The sequence below is a fragment of the Podarcis vaucheri genome (genome assembly GCF_965113315.1).
Source record: "Podarcis vaucheri genome assembly, chromosome: 12".
Lineage (NCBI taxonomy): Eukaryota > Metazoa > Chordata > Lepidosauria > Squamata > Lacertidae > Podarcis > Podarcis vaucheri.
The window spans coordinates 25,674,508-25,687,597 of record NC_138750.1 but is presented as its reverse complement, the minus strand read 5'-3'; the positions used below and the strand labels follow the sequence as shown (position 1 = coordinate 25,687,597).

The following is a 13,090-nucleotide window of genomic DNA, read 5'->3' as shown; positions in this document are numbered from 1 at the left end:
TGTGGTTTTAAAAAACAAAATAAAATGAGAGACCAAGGAAAATAGCCCTGGAAGAGGTCAGGAGAGGAAGGTGTGTTGAAAAGCAAAAAAATGAGAGGAATATGAAGGAAGAGCACTTTAGGCTGAGTTCCTTCGCCATTAAAACAACCCCAAGCTACTGGTTATTTGGGGGGGGGATAAAAAGGAAGGGGGTGTCTGTGAAGGCAAAGCGCCAGGTCACCCCGAGTGGGCAACATTTGCCTGACAGATTGGCTTCTCCCTCCCTCGGCTCCACTGTAGTGTGTTGGGCTTGCCGGAGGGGGTGCTGGGCGGCTGCCCAATCTGAGCGGTGCTCGTCCGTCTGATTGACAACTGGGTCGGGCCCAGCCGGCACCGGTGCAAGATACGCACAGGCAATTAGACGGAGGCGGGGGCTGTTTTTGCGGGGCTTTTCCCTGCCTTCCCACAGGCGGGGGCGCTCCGGCGTCACGCTCGCAGCTGCCCCTTTACCTCAGGCAGCCCAGGAGGGAAGCCGCGGCAGCCGCCGCCCGCCACCCTTTCTCCCAACGGGTGAGGCAAGAGACGGGGTGGGGGAAAGCACAGCCCAGGCACATGAATCAGTCTCTCGGCGCGTATCCGGCTTCAGGCAGAGGCGGCGACCATAGCGGGGAAGCGGGAAGGGAGGGGACGCCTGCTCTGACTGCGGCCATGCCGAGAGCAGCGGCGGCGGCGACTCTGTCACCTTGCCGTGGAGGTGTGCGCATTCTTTGGACGGGGAGGGAGAGCTGCTGGAAAGGTTGCGGGAGGGAAAGGAAGGCGGGAAAAGTGACAGCTGGCCGAAACAGCGCCTGAGCGCGGGGAAGGGCAGTTTGGGGGACTCTGCGCGCGCGCGCAAGAGGTGCTGCTCTGGAGCCCAGAAACCGGGGAGGGGCGCGCGCGCTCTTGCTTGCCTGCCCGGTGGCGGGGAGGGGCAGGTTAAGAGTAGCGCGTAAAAATGCTCCTGGGTGCTGGAGGAAGAGGGACGTGTATATGTGTGTGTGTGCACAAGGCGGCTCTCTGCGTGTGCTGACTTTCTCGCGCGCGCGTCTGTGTCCCCGTGTCGGCACAGGTGAACGCTTCCGAGCCGCCACTGCAGTGCCCTCAGCTGCGTGTGCAGCCGGTAGGAGAGGACACAAAGAGGCGGGACGGCTCTCCGGCAAGGAAGGGAAGGAGACGCTCCTTGGCCCCCCGCGCACGCGGGAATTATAACGGCGAGCGGGAGGAGGACGATGCAAGCAAGCATCGATATTGTGAGGAAGTGACTGGCCGCGCGACTTCCTCTCAGAGCTTGCTCGCTCTCCTCCCCGCCTTCCAGATAATGCACAAATAATCACCGCTGCTTTGAAGTCGCTGTTGGTTTAGTAGCGACGGCAGCAGCAGCAGCTGCCGCCTTTTTTGCAAGGGTGCTGCGCCTCGCGCGCGCGCCCGTGCCTCTAGCTCCTTATGTGGGGGGGAGCTCTCTTGTCTCCTCCCCTCCCACCTCCCTCGGGGAGAGCGCCTTTGTTGTTGTGTTTCGGGGAGGACTCCTATCCTTCACCTCTTCGTGCACGCTGCGTTGCGTGTGTGTGTGTGTGTGTGTGTGTGTGTGTGTGTGTAAGGCAGTTCATCGCCGCCCCACCGAATGCATGCAGTACGTCGTATTTTTTACAAAGTATGTTATTGTTTCGTGCGCCTCATTTGAAAGCTGATTGTCACGTTTCATCCCGCCCCCCTCTTTACCCCCCTCCTTCTCTCTCTTGTTTCCTCTCCCAGGTGCTGAAAAGCCACGGCTGGCGCTGGCGGAACCGGGATCTGTGCGATCGCTCCGGCGCTTTGCAACCTTTGCAGTTTGACCGACGGTCGGAGACGGGAGAGTTTTGCAACCCGCCTCTTTAGAGCCTTTGCATATATCGGGGAGGAGAAAGAAAGAAAGAAAAAGCGGAAGGAGGAGAAGCCCAATCATCATCATCGCCGAGCTGCTGCAGCAGCAGCAGGAGGAGGAGGAGGGAGAAGAGAAGGGTCGTCGATATTGTTGCTCCTCTAGAACTGGCGAGGCTGATGGCGGAGTTTGGCAGCAGAGGGGGTGGCACCAGCAGTGGGGGCATAGCGTCCTCCCCAAGCCCTGCACACGGGAAGGTGGCCTTCAAAGCGGGAGATGGGGAAGGTGGTGGTGGTGGAGGAGGAGGTGGGGTTGCAAGAACCCACTTGGACAGTGCCGGCAACGGGGTCTCCAATGGGGACTGTGCTCTGATGGGCACCAGAGAAGAGACAGAGTCTACTCAGTATGGCAGCCCTGCCACAGAGAGAGGATGTCCCACCCTGCAGCCAGATGGCAAACCTGGTCACCCCAAGAAAACGAGCATCATCAAGGTAAGAGGATATGCTACCTGGGGTTCTCTGCTATTTGGGGGTAGGAAAGTGGATGATGGAACGGGACATGCACAAATGGCAGGCTCCAGGTGAGCCAACTCAGCCGTGTATGTAGCAGTAAATGTGTCTGCTGACTTGTGCAGGTGCACACACAGCTTTAAAGCAGGGAGAGGACACAACCTGGCCATTGAATTTTGATTATATGAATGTGGAGCTTTGGTGCCTGTGTCTGTATAAAGAGGTAAAGTTGGGGGCATTGTGGGGGGGGGGGAGCGAGAACTTGTGCTTCTGAAATGAAAGAAGGAAGGAAGGTACTGCTGCCTAGTTAAGTACGGAATCAGCTTTCCATGCAGAGATTTCAGACTACGCAGGTTTTTGCTGATTCTGTGGGATGCTGGGTGCACCTGTGCAGAGCAATTTTGTACCCTGTTGACAAACGCACAGCAAGTGATGTGAAAACCAAGGATAAATGACGTGGGTGAGGGGGAAGAAAGATGACTGCCCTCCTAAAGGTGACAGCGCATCCATCAAGAGATTGTTTATGGCAGCTTATGCCTATAGTCTTAGCCTTTCTTAATTACTTTCTAGATATTATTGTCACATATCAAACAGGTACGGGGAGATAAGACAATGCTGGTAGGTGAATAATAGATTTACAAAATGAAGGATTCCTGGTTGTAAGTCTGATTAGTTTTAAAGAAAACAGTTGGTTTATTTTTTTAAAAAAAGTGATCGCTACAGGGCATAGGATTCATAATAGCTGAATGGCATATAACCCATACTGTTAGTTTTAAACACAGATTAGCTGCATTAAAAGTTACATAAAATAATACAGTTGCAATATGTATGAATATAGCAAGTCCATAGCCAATGATATCTCCTTGCTGAGAATAGGTATTTTCAGTAGCATGTTGTAAAGTGAAATGTTTCTATAATGAATACTCCATTAGCAGCAGATCTCAAGTTGTGCAGCAAGCTGCAGGATCTTGTTTTCAGAATCAAGGGGAGAACAAGGACAGTCAGTGGTAGAGTGCATTTGACAGTCTTGCACCCACCCATCCTGTCAGAGAGAGGTGGTGCAGGTTTGTTAACCACTTACAGCAGTGTGCTTGTGTGACAAACATCTGCAGCACAGTGGCAAACTTCTGTTGCTTCTTGTTTAGGTATAAATTCAATACTGTATTCATTTAGCCTGCCAAAATATCTTTTGAACCAAGCACAGAGTTAATTTATAACTCTGCAATTGTGATCCCTGGTAGTCCAAACAACAATATAATTGCTGTATTACTGGAGTTTGTTAAATAGTGGTGTGTGTTTTTTTAGTTTCTGTAGCAAGCTTGTGCTTCGAAAGGGTAGGAATAAAAGAAACATTTTTTCAAACCATAGCTTGCTTTAAAGCTAGGATTGGGATTCAGAATTTGGTAACTTGAAAGTGGACTTTGCCTTCCACACATCTATGACTTATGTGGTTCATCTCCCTAACTACGGGTTAAAACTGTAGATTTGTTTCCTAATGTTTTTCTTTTTATGATAAAGTGGTATATAAGTATTTTTAGAAATAAAGTTAGTTGCTTTCCTCACTATCTCTTTCGTATTATTACTCCCATTAGTGGTTCAGCATGGTGTGAACTCCAAATATTACTTATTAACATGCCTTGGCTGATAATTATTTTGTATTGGCGTGTCACCCATATTTACAGCCACGTCTGATGTGTGTTTACTTGGAAGCAAGTCCTACCAAGTTCAGTGGGAACAGGAATTTTAAATGAACTAAGGTTTGGAATTTATTCAGAATTTGTTTATTGTTCAAGGTCACCTTCATACATATGCAAAAAATTTAAAAGCTCTAGATGTGCAATTTTAAACATGCTGTTGATTATGGATATCCATATTGAAGTTTATGCAAATACTTGCCCTATAGACATGCAGCATAAGCAAATAATACGAGTTTTTTGCGTCAGCTGTTACTTTCCATTTAGTTGAACACAACTATATTATCTATTTTACAGTTGGCATTCTTTTTGAAGTATGTGGCTGCCAATACAAGAGTTTGGCAAAAAACTTGTGTAAGTTAGTGGCACTAAAATAACTGATTCCTTTAGTATAATTTTAACATCATAAATGTGGATTCTTACTTATTGAAACTAATCTTTGTTTAATGGTGCTTCTACCTGCCAAGTACACCTGGAGCTCCTAAGTTATATACTAAAAACTGATGTTGAAATGTAGGCGCAAATATGATAATAAATGCCTGCTTATGCAAATAATATACTGTTGTTTAAGCAATGCCCACCATACTGGCATTCTGAGCCTCTTCCCTCAGTGTAGTCTATTACATTTCTATGAACAGTGGCTAGGCTTGCTGAGAGCTGGAGTAAACAATTTTAATCTTACGAAAAGTATGGGCCTGCAAAAAACTACAGTGCTCTGCTTTGGTAGCAGGCTTTAGGATTTGGCTGTAGTGTTCCAGTTCCAGCAGAAGTCGCCGTTTTATCCATTGTGGAACCTGACCCTTGGTTTGTTGCTTTTTAGGGACCCTGTGCTGTGCTCGGGATTTGTAGTAAGAGGATTTCTGCATTCAAAGGGCGGGCTTGTGTGCTACTTCTCTGTGGTAGACCGCTTCTGTGTTGCAATTTTACATGCCCCATCTGTAACCCTTAGAGTTGTTTTACCACGTGGGCACTCCTGATTGCAACAGGAGTTTTCAGTGCAGCACTTTATGAAACTAAATGGCAAATGGAACCTCATTTGATCATTCTTAGAATAGTGCTTTATCTGTGATGGTGTTCATCTGGCTGAAGCTAACACAACCATTTAGGAGTGGGATGTTGCATGACAAGCTTCAACTCTGTTCTGTATATTGAAGTTTTATGCATATGTTACTGATGGTGACGATGTTATACAATATGGTTTGTTTGTTTGTTTGTTTGTTTAATTAATTGGGAGTCCCTACTTTTGCTGTATACAAGTGCTCTGCTTACATTTACATTATCACTTTTTAAAAGCTGGACAGTGAGTCTGGCTTGATGAATGCTGTTAGCAAACTGGAAAGTCTTTTGCTTTCTTAACCTGTTACTGGCTTAGCCCTCCCTTCCTCCCACTTCCAGATGATTTTGGCATGTAGGACAGCTTGCCTGCATAGCCTGCTGGATTGGGCAAACACCACTTCTGCACAGAGATCCTGTGCATAGCAAACAATATTTCTAGCTCTCCGCGCATTTTGGAAAAGCAGCAGCAAGAATATTTTTTCTGTTCATGCTTTTTCCTTCTCCCTACTTTAAGTTAGGGTATGTTCTCAATTTCTGCTGGAGATAAATGCCACAAAAGGCAATGCATTAGTAACATTTATAATGCAGTAACCTATTAAAGCTTCACTTTCTCATTGTAACACAGTTCCTGCATGTTTTCATTTGGAGTAGTTTTTAAAACAAGCAGTTAGGAAGGAGATGTCTTTGCCTTAAAAAAATATAACAAAAATATTTGTTATATCCTTCCCCTTCCAAGTTCCTTGACGTAGCAGATGTGGTTCTCCTCTCTTTTTCCCCATACAGCAACAATCGTGTAAGAAAGGTTAGGCTGAAAGGTAGTGACTCTTTCAAGGTAACTCAGTGAGCTTCATTGGGTGAGTTGGGAATCAGAGCAGGGTCTCCCCCAACCTTTTTACTCCAATCACGGAGTTAGAAATTATAGTTGAATTGACATTTTGATTTACTAACAGCACATCTGAATGTACATACCATTTACATGTGAGAATCCTAGAAGTGTAGAGTTGGAAGGGATCCCGAGAGTCATCTAGTCCAACCCCCTGCACTGCAGGAATCCTAACTAGATCATACATGACAGGTGGCCATCCAATCTTTGCTTAAAAACCACCAGTGAAGGAATGTCAACCACCACCTCTCGTGGGAGTCTGCTCCACTGTTGGACAGTTAAAATAGAATTTGGTTATCCCAAAGGAACAATACTAAGGACACTGAAAGTAGAAACTTCTGAAATGGAATAATGACATCTTTTTCACAGATTATTTCATCATATCTCATATGTATGTATGTATATGACTATAAAGCAGGAATAGGTTACCTGCCAGATGATGTTGGACTACCAGATTCCTACATCTTTGACCATTGGGCATGTTCATTAGGCCTGTTGAAAGCTGGAGTAAGCAACACCTGTAGGGGCACAGGTACCTCATCCCTGCTGTAAGGTAACATGTTAGGATTGCTTTCCCCCTTTTGTTATATGTACAGTACTAGGACAGACAGACAAATTAGAAGTACCATTTTCTTTCTTTTCTTTCTTTATCCTAAAAACCCCCATGATAGTAGCTTCTATGGCCCAAGGTGTAATGAACAGAGCACTCCAGAACTTGGGCTCCTTTTCCATATTGATCTGGGAATGGAGGTGGGGAGAAAGTAAAATGCCCGGAAGAAAATGACCAACAGTTTTTATTGCTAACAGTTGTTCTATCCACACTCAGCCCTAAATGCTTATAATCACTAGAACAACTTCATCAGCTCTTTGATATATAAAGAAAGTGCAAATAATTTATTGCAATGTGTCAAGCTGGCTTTGTTGTGGCACTATGTTACAACAAAACCAGGAGTTGAATGACTCAACATAGTCTTCATTTGTTTTAAGAGGAATTGTTTAGTCTGTGCAAAAATATATAATGCTATCACAAAGGACAGGAATTCATCAAGTTGGTTGTCAGCCTCTGTTTAGACTGGACCTAGCCCTCCAATAGGTCTTGCTGTTGTTACTTGGAGTCCTTCTTTGTTTATACAACAGCCACCTAAACCTCAGGAAACAGAAAAAATGTTTCCAAAAGTACATACTTTTCAAAGTAGTAAAAAAAGAAAAGAAAAAAGAGCACACCAAAAAACCAAATCCAGATATAGAGCAAGTATTTTATGTTAGCATTCATCTCAGGTTCAGAAACAAGTTAAATACTGTAAGACTGTCCTAAATGTATATATGACATAAAATATTTCATTGCTAAAATACAACTTCAGACCAGTAAACGATATTTACCGATACTTGTGATGCATTTTATAGGTGTTTAGCAAGAATGTAAGGCAAAGGATTAGATCTGGTTAAAAAACTCAGTTGACATTTTAAGGTTGCAGTCCTGTACATGTTTAATCTTGGGGTAAGTCCCATGGAAGTCTGTGGATCTAACTTTTACACCCAAGATTTCCTATAGCTTTTTTCAGATGATAACAAATAAAATGACCAGGTAGGTTTATTAGTGTGTTGGTACTAATTCAGATATAGTGGAAGCCAATGTACAAGGAGGTGAGTCCTATCGTCTTATGAAAGGGATATTTCAATAGGTCTTACAATGCTTTTCTTAAAATGGCTGGCCAGCCAGGTTTTGCTAGTGATAAAAATGACTTGATTTCCTAAGCTCAATAATTTTGATTGAATTCTTTAGGAACTTGCTTCTGCTTAATCATGTCACACTGGTAGAGAACTACACACTGTTTTCTATCTTGAATTTCTTAAAATTATATTTAATTCTTAGGGTGATTTATATTCTTTGTTCATCTCCTTTTTTCTCTTGACTGTTGCAGGTGATTCTGTGATGCTGTGCCCTTTTTGACTTAAACATGCAATGTGTTGGTGTGTTTTGTTTGGTCTTGTGTTTTTGTGGGACAGGGTTGGAATGTGTTCTTATTCGTGTATGTGTGAAGATGCCATCCCACTGCCAAGTGACAGACCAGAAAGGCATTCATAGCTATGTTGTGGTACTAGGAAATAGTAGGTGTTACTTCCTTACAGAGTCCAAAAGCTTGTTTGAACTGTTTAGTAGTAATATTCTATATTATGCCTCTGAAAAAAGATCATCTTGATTAGGAAACTTAGCTTTCAGCTACGGTTGGATAAATTCATTTGCATATGACCAAAATTGGTAGAAAAATGTTTCACAAGGCTGTCCTTGGTATTAATAGCAAAATAAAATGCTTTTACACTTTAGGGTTGTATTTTGCAGCTTGAATCACAAAAATAGAAATCACATTCATGCAAAGATATGACTGTTTCAAAGGCTGAATTGGCATTCTTCACTGTCTGTAATATTAGACAGGAGCCCAGCTGAATCTCCTTCCACTAACACACCAACCCGACCCTCCCAAAAAGAGAGGTTTGTTAAAGATAGTGCTGAAATTAGAACCCAGGTCTTCCCAATCCAATTCTACTTGGCTGTTGGCAAGATCACACTGCCTTTCAACTCTGCTGTAGAATGTTGGCTTGAGAAACAAAACCTAGAGTTTCTGCTCTTCGTAGTTGCAGAAGTCATGTTCAAAATATGAAGAATCCTGTGAGCCATATCCAACATTTCTCAAAAACAGTTGCATGCTTCTAGACAGGTGCCGCTCATGCAAGTTTTCCATAGCATCCACATGGCAACATTGGCATCAAAATGCCACCCTGTATTCTGCACCCTCCCTTTAAAATGAATTTTCTGCACAAAATCCTCTAAATTACAAAAACAAACAATTGCTAACAACCAATGTGCAGTATTAAGCCTCTGTCTGGAAGCAGCTTCATTCTAGATATTCCTGATGCATAGGTCCATCAAAATTCCTCTTTCCCCCCTCAAATACTGTAATGTATTTGTTAATGTAGTGGTTAAGAGCAGTAGTCTCGTAATCTGGTGAACCGGGTTCACTTCCCTGCTCCTCCACATGCAGCTGCTGGGTGACCTTGGGCCAATCGCACTTCTTTGAAGTCTCTCAGCCCCACTCACCTCACAGAGTGTTTGTTGTGGGGGAGGAAGGGAAAGGAGAATGTTAGCAGCTTTGAGACTCCTTCGGGTAGTGATAAAGCAGGATATAAAATCCAAACTCTTCTTAACAAGGCATGTATTGCCTGACTTTATTCTGGGCTGAGTTTTCCCAATCTTTTTTTCCACTAAAACAGCCAGAGGAAGTTATTTTAAATGCTTCCCCTGTTGCTTTTCCACATGGAAATCCTAGGGAAGTAGGCTTCTCTCCTTCATAGTACTGTACTCAATTTGCTCCTCCCTCAAAACATATGACATTGGTGTTTCAGGGTAATGCCCACTTGTGCATGCAATACCAAGATTGTAGTCGTCACCTGAGGTCAGCACAAAATAGAAGCAATCATTGTGTAATATGAACAGCTACATGCACATTCAGAGCATGTGACTTTACTACCTTAGTGTTGATTGGCTTTTGTCATGCATGCAAAATCTGCATTTAGTTTGTAGAGGAATACAGAAGCTTGTATCCATTTTTCTGTGTGAGTAGTGGGTGGGTTTAACTGTATTCTGTGTTTGTTTGGTTTTTTTACATTTAGATCTTACATATCTTCCAAGGAGCTCAAGGCAGCATATATGATTCTTTGCACTTCATTTTGTCTTCACAACAACCCTGTGAAGCAGTTTAGGTATAGGGTGCGAGATAATGCCTGCACCAAGCTCACCCAGGAAAACATATGTATCTGCTTGCAGTACATATTTGCATTGTTCACATACCCAAACCTGCCATGATGCTTCTAAAAGACTTGGAAACTAATTTTCTTTCCCCTAAATACATTGTTGTTGTTTTGGGGGGGGACCCAAATGCCCTGTTTTTTCAGCTTTAAATAAATAAATTTAAAAAGCTATAGGGCCCAGCCTTCACTAACCTAGTGGCCGCCAGAAGATTCGAACTACTCATAGGCTGTAATGTAGAGAAAACCCTGAAACAGGAGGGTATCTCATCATATAAGGATTGTGAATAGATGAACTTGTGAATAGATGTCCTTACTTTTTTGTTTTCATTTCCCTTTATGGAACACAGAGGAAGAGAGAACCTATAATCCCTTCTTTCCTCCTGCTATTTCATTGCCCTGGATTCTTTAAAATTGTACATTTTTAGTTTGTGGCTTGGCTTTCCTTCCTCTGAATCTGCTGGATTCTTTTCTTCTACCTGTTGCTGTTGTTTGTGGCACAATATGGTAGGTACTGTATGCTTTGGTTGTGGGAGGTGTCATGTAGCCAGAGTTTGAACCAGGCATCGGTTTACAATGCCAGTTCCAGTTCACCCTCAGAACACTGAAGTGACGACTGGAGGAACAGGAATACAGTGGATGCCCGGGTTGCGAATGTGATCCATGAGGGATGCACCTTCACAACCCGCCAGCGGCGCATCTGCACACGTGTGGGTTGTGATTCGGCGCTTCTGCGTATGTGCAAAGCGTGATTTAGCACTTCTGCGCATGCGCAACCGCCAAAACCCGGAAGTAACCCGTTCTGGTACTTTCAGGTTTCGGCGGTCTGCAACCCGAAAAAACGCAACCTGAAGCGTCTGTAACCCGAGGTATGACTGTACTTCTCTGAATGTGCAGGATTTTCTTGCTGAATTGATTTTGGGGGTTGAATAATGGCAGCTTATGTCCGTTACCACAAAAGTGAAAGACAGATGGGCCTGTTCAGACGTTGTTCCCACTCTCCGGATGGTCATCTGTTAGATACTAAGAGTGGGCCTTTAGGCTTGCATTCTTCTACCTTGACTGATCAGGAATAAATGAGTAGGTTATTACTAATAATCTGGCAAATTGTCATAATAGATTCCTATACAAAAAAATATCCCAGCACTCTCTTTTACTTTAATTCGAAATAAATTACATAACAATTGAGGTGCTAGTCCTACATATTTTTATATAGACATGAATGAAATGTGACTATGCGTCCCTAAGCCTTTTTAGGATTAGGGATTTATGATATTAAAAATCTCTGTATTTAATGTTGTGGCAGATTATGGCTACATTGTGTCTAGATTCAATTTAACCAAATAATTCCTTGAATGAAATCAAATCTATACCTTGCAGCTTCTAACATAAAGACCACTCGATCTTTTTTATCCACTATTTCAAAAATATTCACTTGGAAGTAAATCCTACGGATTATTTGAAAGTAAGCTCAGTTTTGATACACTTGATATCTCAGTCTAAGACAGCAGTTATTTTAACCAGTGTGTACTCCATATTTTAATGCATCACTGGTAAATATTATCTCTACATCTGGCTGTGCAAGCCGTACACATAAATGGAATGTGCATTTTCTTCTAAGGCACTAAATCCAGGAGTAAGAGGAGCTGTGATTTTTGTCGCTGCTTCTCAGGCCAGCATGACTCTTTGCAGGGTTATCCCAATGGAATACATTGACTCCTCTTTATGAAGTTCTTCCAAATGTCCCTCTCATGATAGAAGACACTTTGACCCAACAGAGGCTTCTCAGTGGAACCAGGGAGGGATGTGATTTTCACCTTTCCCCCCTGCAGCCCCCAATCTGCTTTCAAGGGTTGGTGGGCCTTTTGCAACAGAATGGGAAGTCATGGAGGGGATAGAATGGGAAGTCATGGAACAGATCAAAATCCCCTCCCTGTTCCTTTGGAAGACTCTACTGGATCAAGGGGCACTTGTCAGTAGAGGACAACCATGGAGTACAAGCCTAGTATGTTTAGTAAACCAGTTCCAGCACAACTAAGTAGAAAGCTGTTCATTGTTGATCTATTTATTATTTATTTATTGAATTTATATACCGCCCTATACCTGGAGGTCTCAGGATGGTTCACAGAATAAAATCAAAATATAAAACCATAGAATACACTACCAAAATAAAAACAACAACCCAGTAACCCTCCCCCACCCTCCAAAAAACCCACCCACATTTTAAAAGGGCATAAGATGTTAATCAAATCAACCAAAGACCTGGTTAAAAAGGAACATTTTTGCCTGGCGCCTAAAGGCATATAATGAAGGTACCAGGCAAACTTCCCTGGGGGGAGAGCACTCCATAGATGGGAAGCCACTGCAGAGAAGCCCGCCAGATCTCTCGAGGAGGAGGCACACAAGGAAAATGACCTCAGAAGATGATCTAGCAGGAACAGAAGTTTTCTTATCCAGAGAAGGCAAGGGTTGCTTAGTCCTGATCGTTGACTGAGGCAGAAGACCATAATACTTGGTTCTTTAAGACAACAGGGGGTAAGTAAAGGAGCTGTACCTGTGGTAGTCCTTAGTAAGTCGCTTTTGAAGCAATATGGTAGACTTCATTGGGAAACCAACTGAGGCTCTGGGCTTCCTAGCAATAGAGGCTGAATTTGATTGCAGGAGATCAGGTTCCACGAATGGCAGGGCATTATAGAACTTAATATGGAACGTGAGATCTGGATGAGGTGCTTATAGGCTTCCCAGAGGCATTTGTGAGAACAGCATGCTGGACTAGATAGGCCTTCAGTCTGATCCTGCAGGGCTCATGTTCTTATGAGGTGGTTGGGTGGTTGTCAATAATAATAATAATAATAATAATAATAATAATAATAATCTATATCTCGCCCATCTGGCTGGGCTTCCCCAGCCACTCTGGGTGGCTTCCAAAAAAAATATTAAAATACTGTGATACATCAAACATTAAAAGCTTCCCTAAACAGGGCTGCCTTCAGATGTCTTCTAAAAGTCTGGTAGCTGTTGTTCTCTTTGACAACTGGTGGGAGGGCGTTCCACAAGGAGGGCGCCACTACCGAGAAGGCCCTCTGCCTCAAGTATTACTGTGTGATAGCTATTTATAGAAACCTTTTTTTTTGTTAAATGTAGATAAGAAACTATTGGTGAGGGAGGGACATTTAATTTCAGTTACAGCATTTCATTTGTTATCCTGTCCTTTTTCTACAGAACTCAAAAGTTATCTCATTGTATCCTTGCAACAACTCAGTGAGGC

At 43.4% G+C, this 13,090-nt stretch overlaps 1 protein-coding gene across 5 annotated transcripts in view; it reads left to right on the top strand.

The window, feature by feature from the left end:
* PLCL2 (phospholipase C like 2) overlaps window positions 1-13,090 on the top strand; it is a 104,053-nt gene that overhangs the window by 27,283 nt on the left and 63,680 nt on the right. For 2 of the 5 annotated variants that reach the window (XM_082193312.1, XM_082193314.1), the window contains exon 3: window positions 1,771-2,367. In XM_082193312.1, the coding sequence (XP_082049438.1) occupies window positions 2,056-2,367 (312 nt within the window). In that variant the 5' untranslated portion in view covers window positions 1,771-2,055. Of the gene's footprint in view, window positions 1-379; window positions 550-592; window positions 734-1,586; window positions 1,649-1,770; window positions 2,368-13,090 lie in introns of those variants that run through there. The other 3 variants (XM_082193311.1, XM_082193313.1, XM_082193315.1) reach the window with 3 other exon arrangements.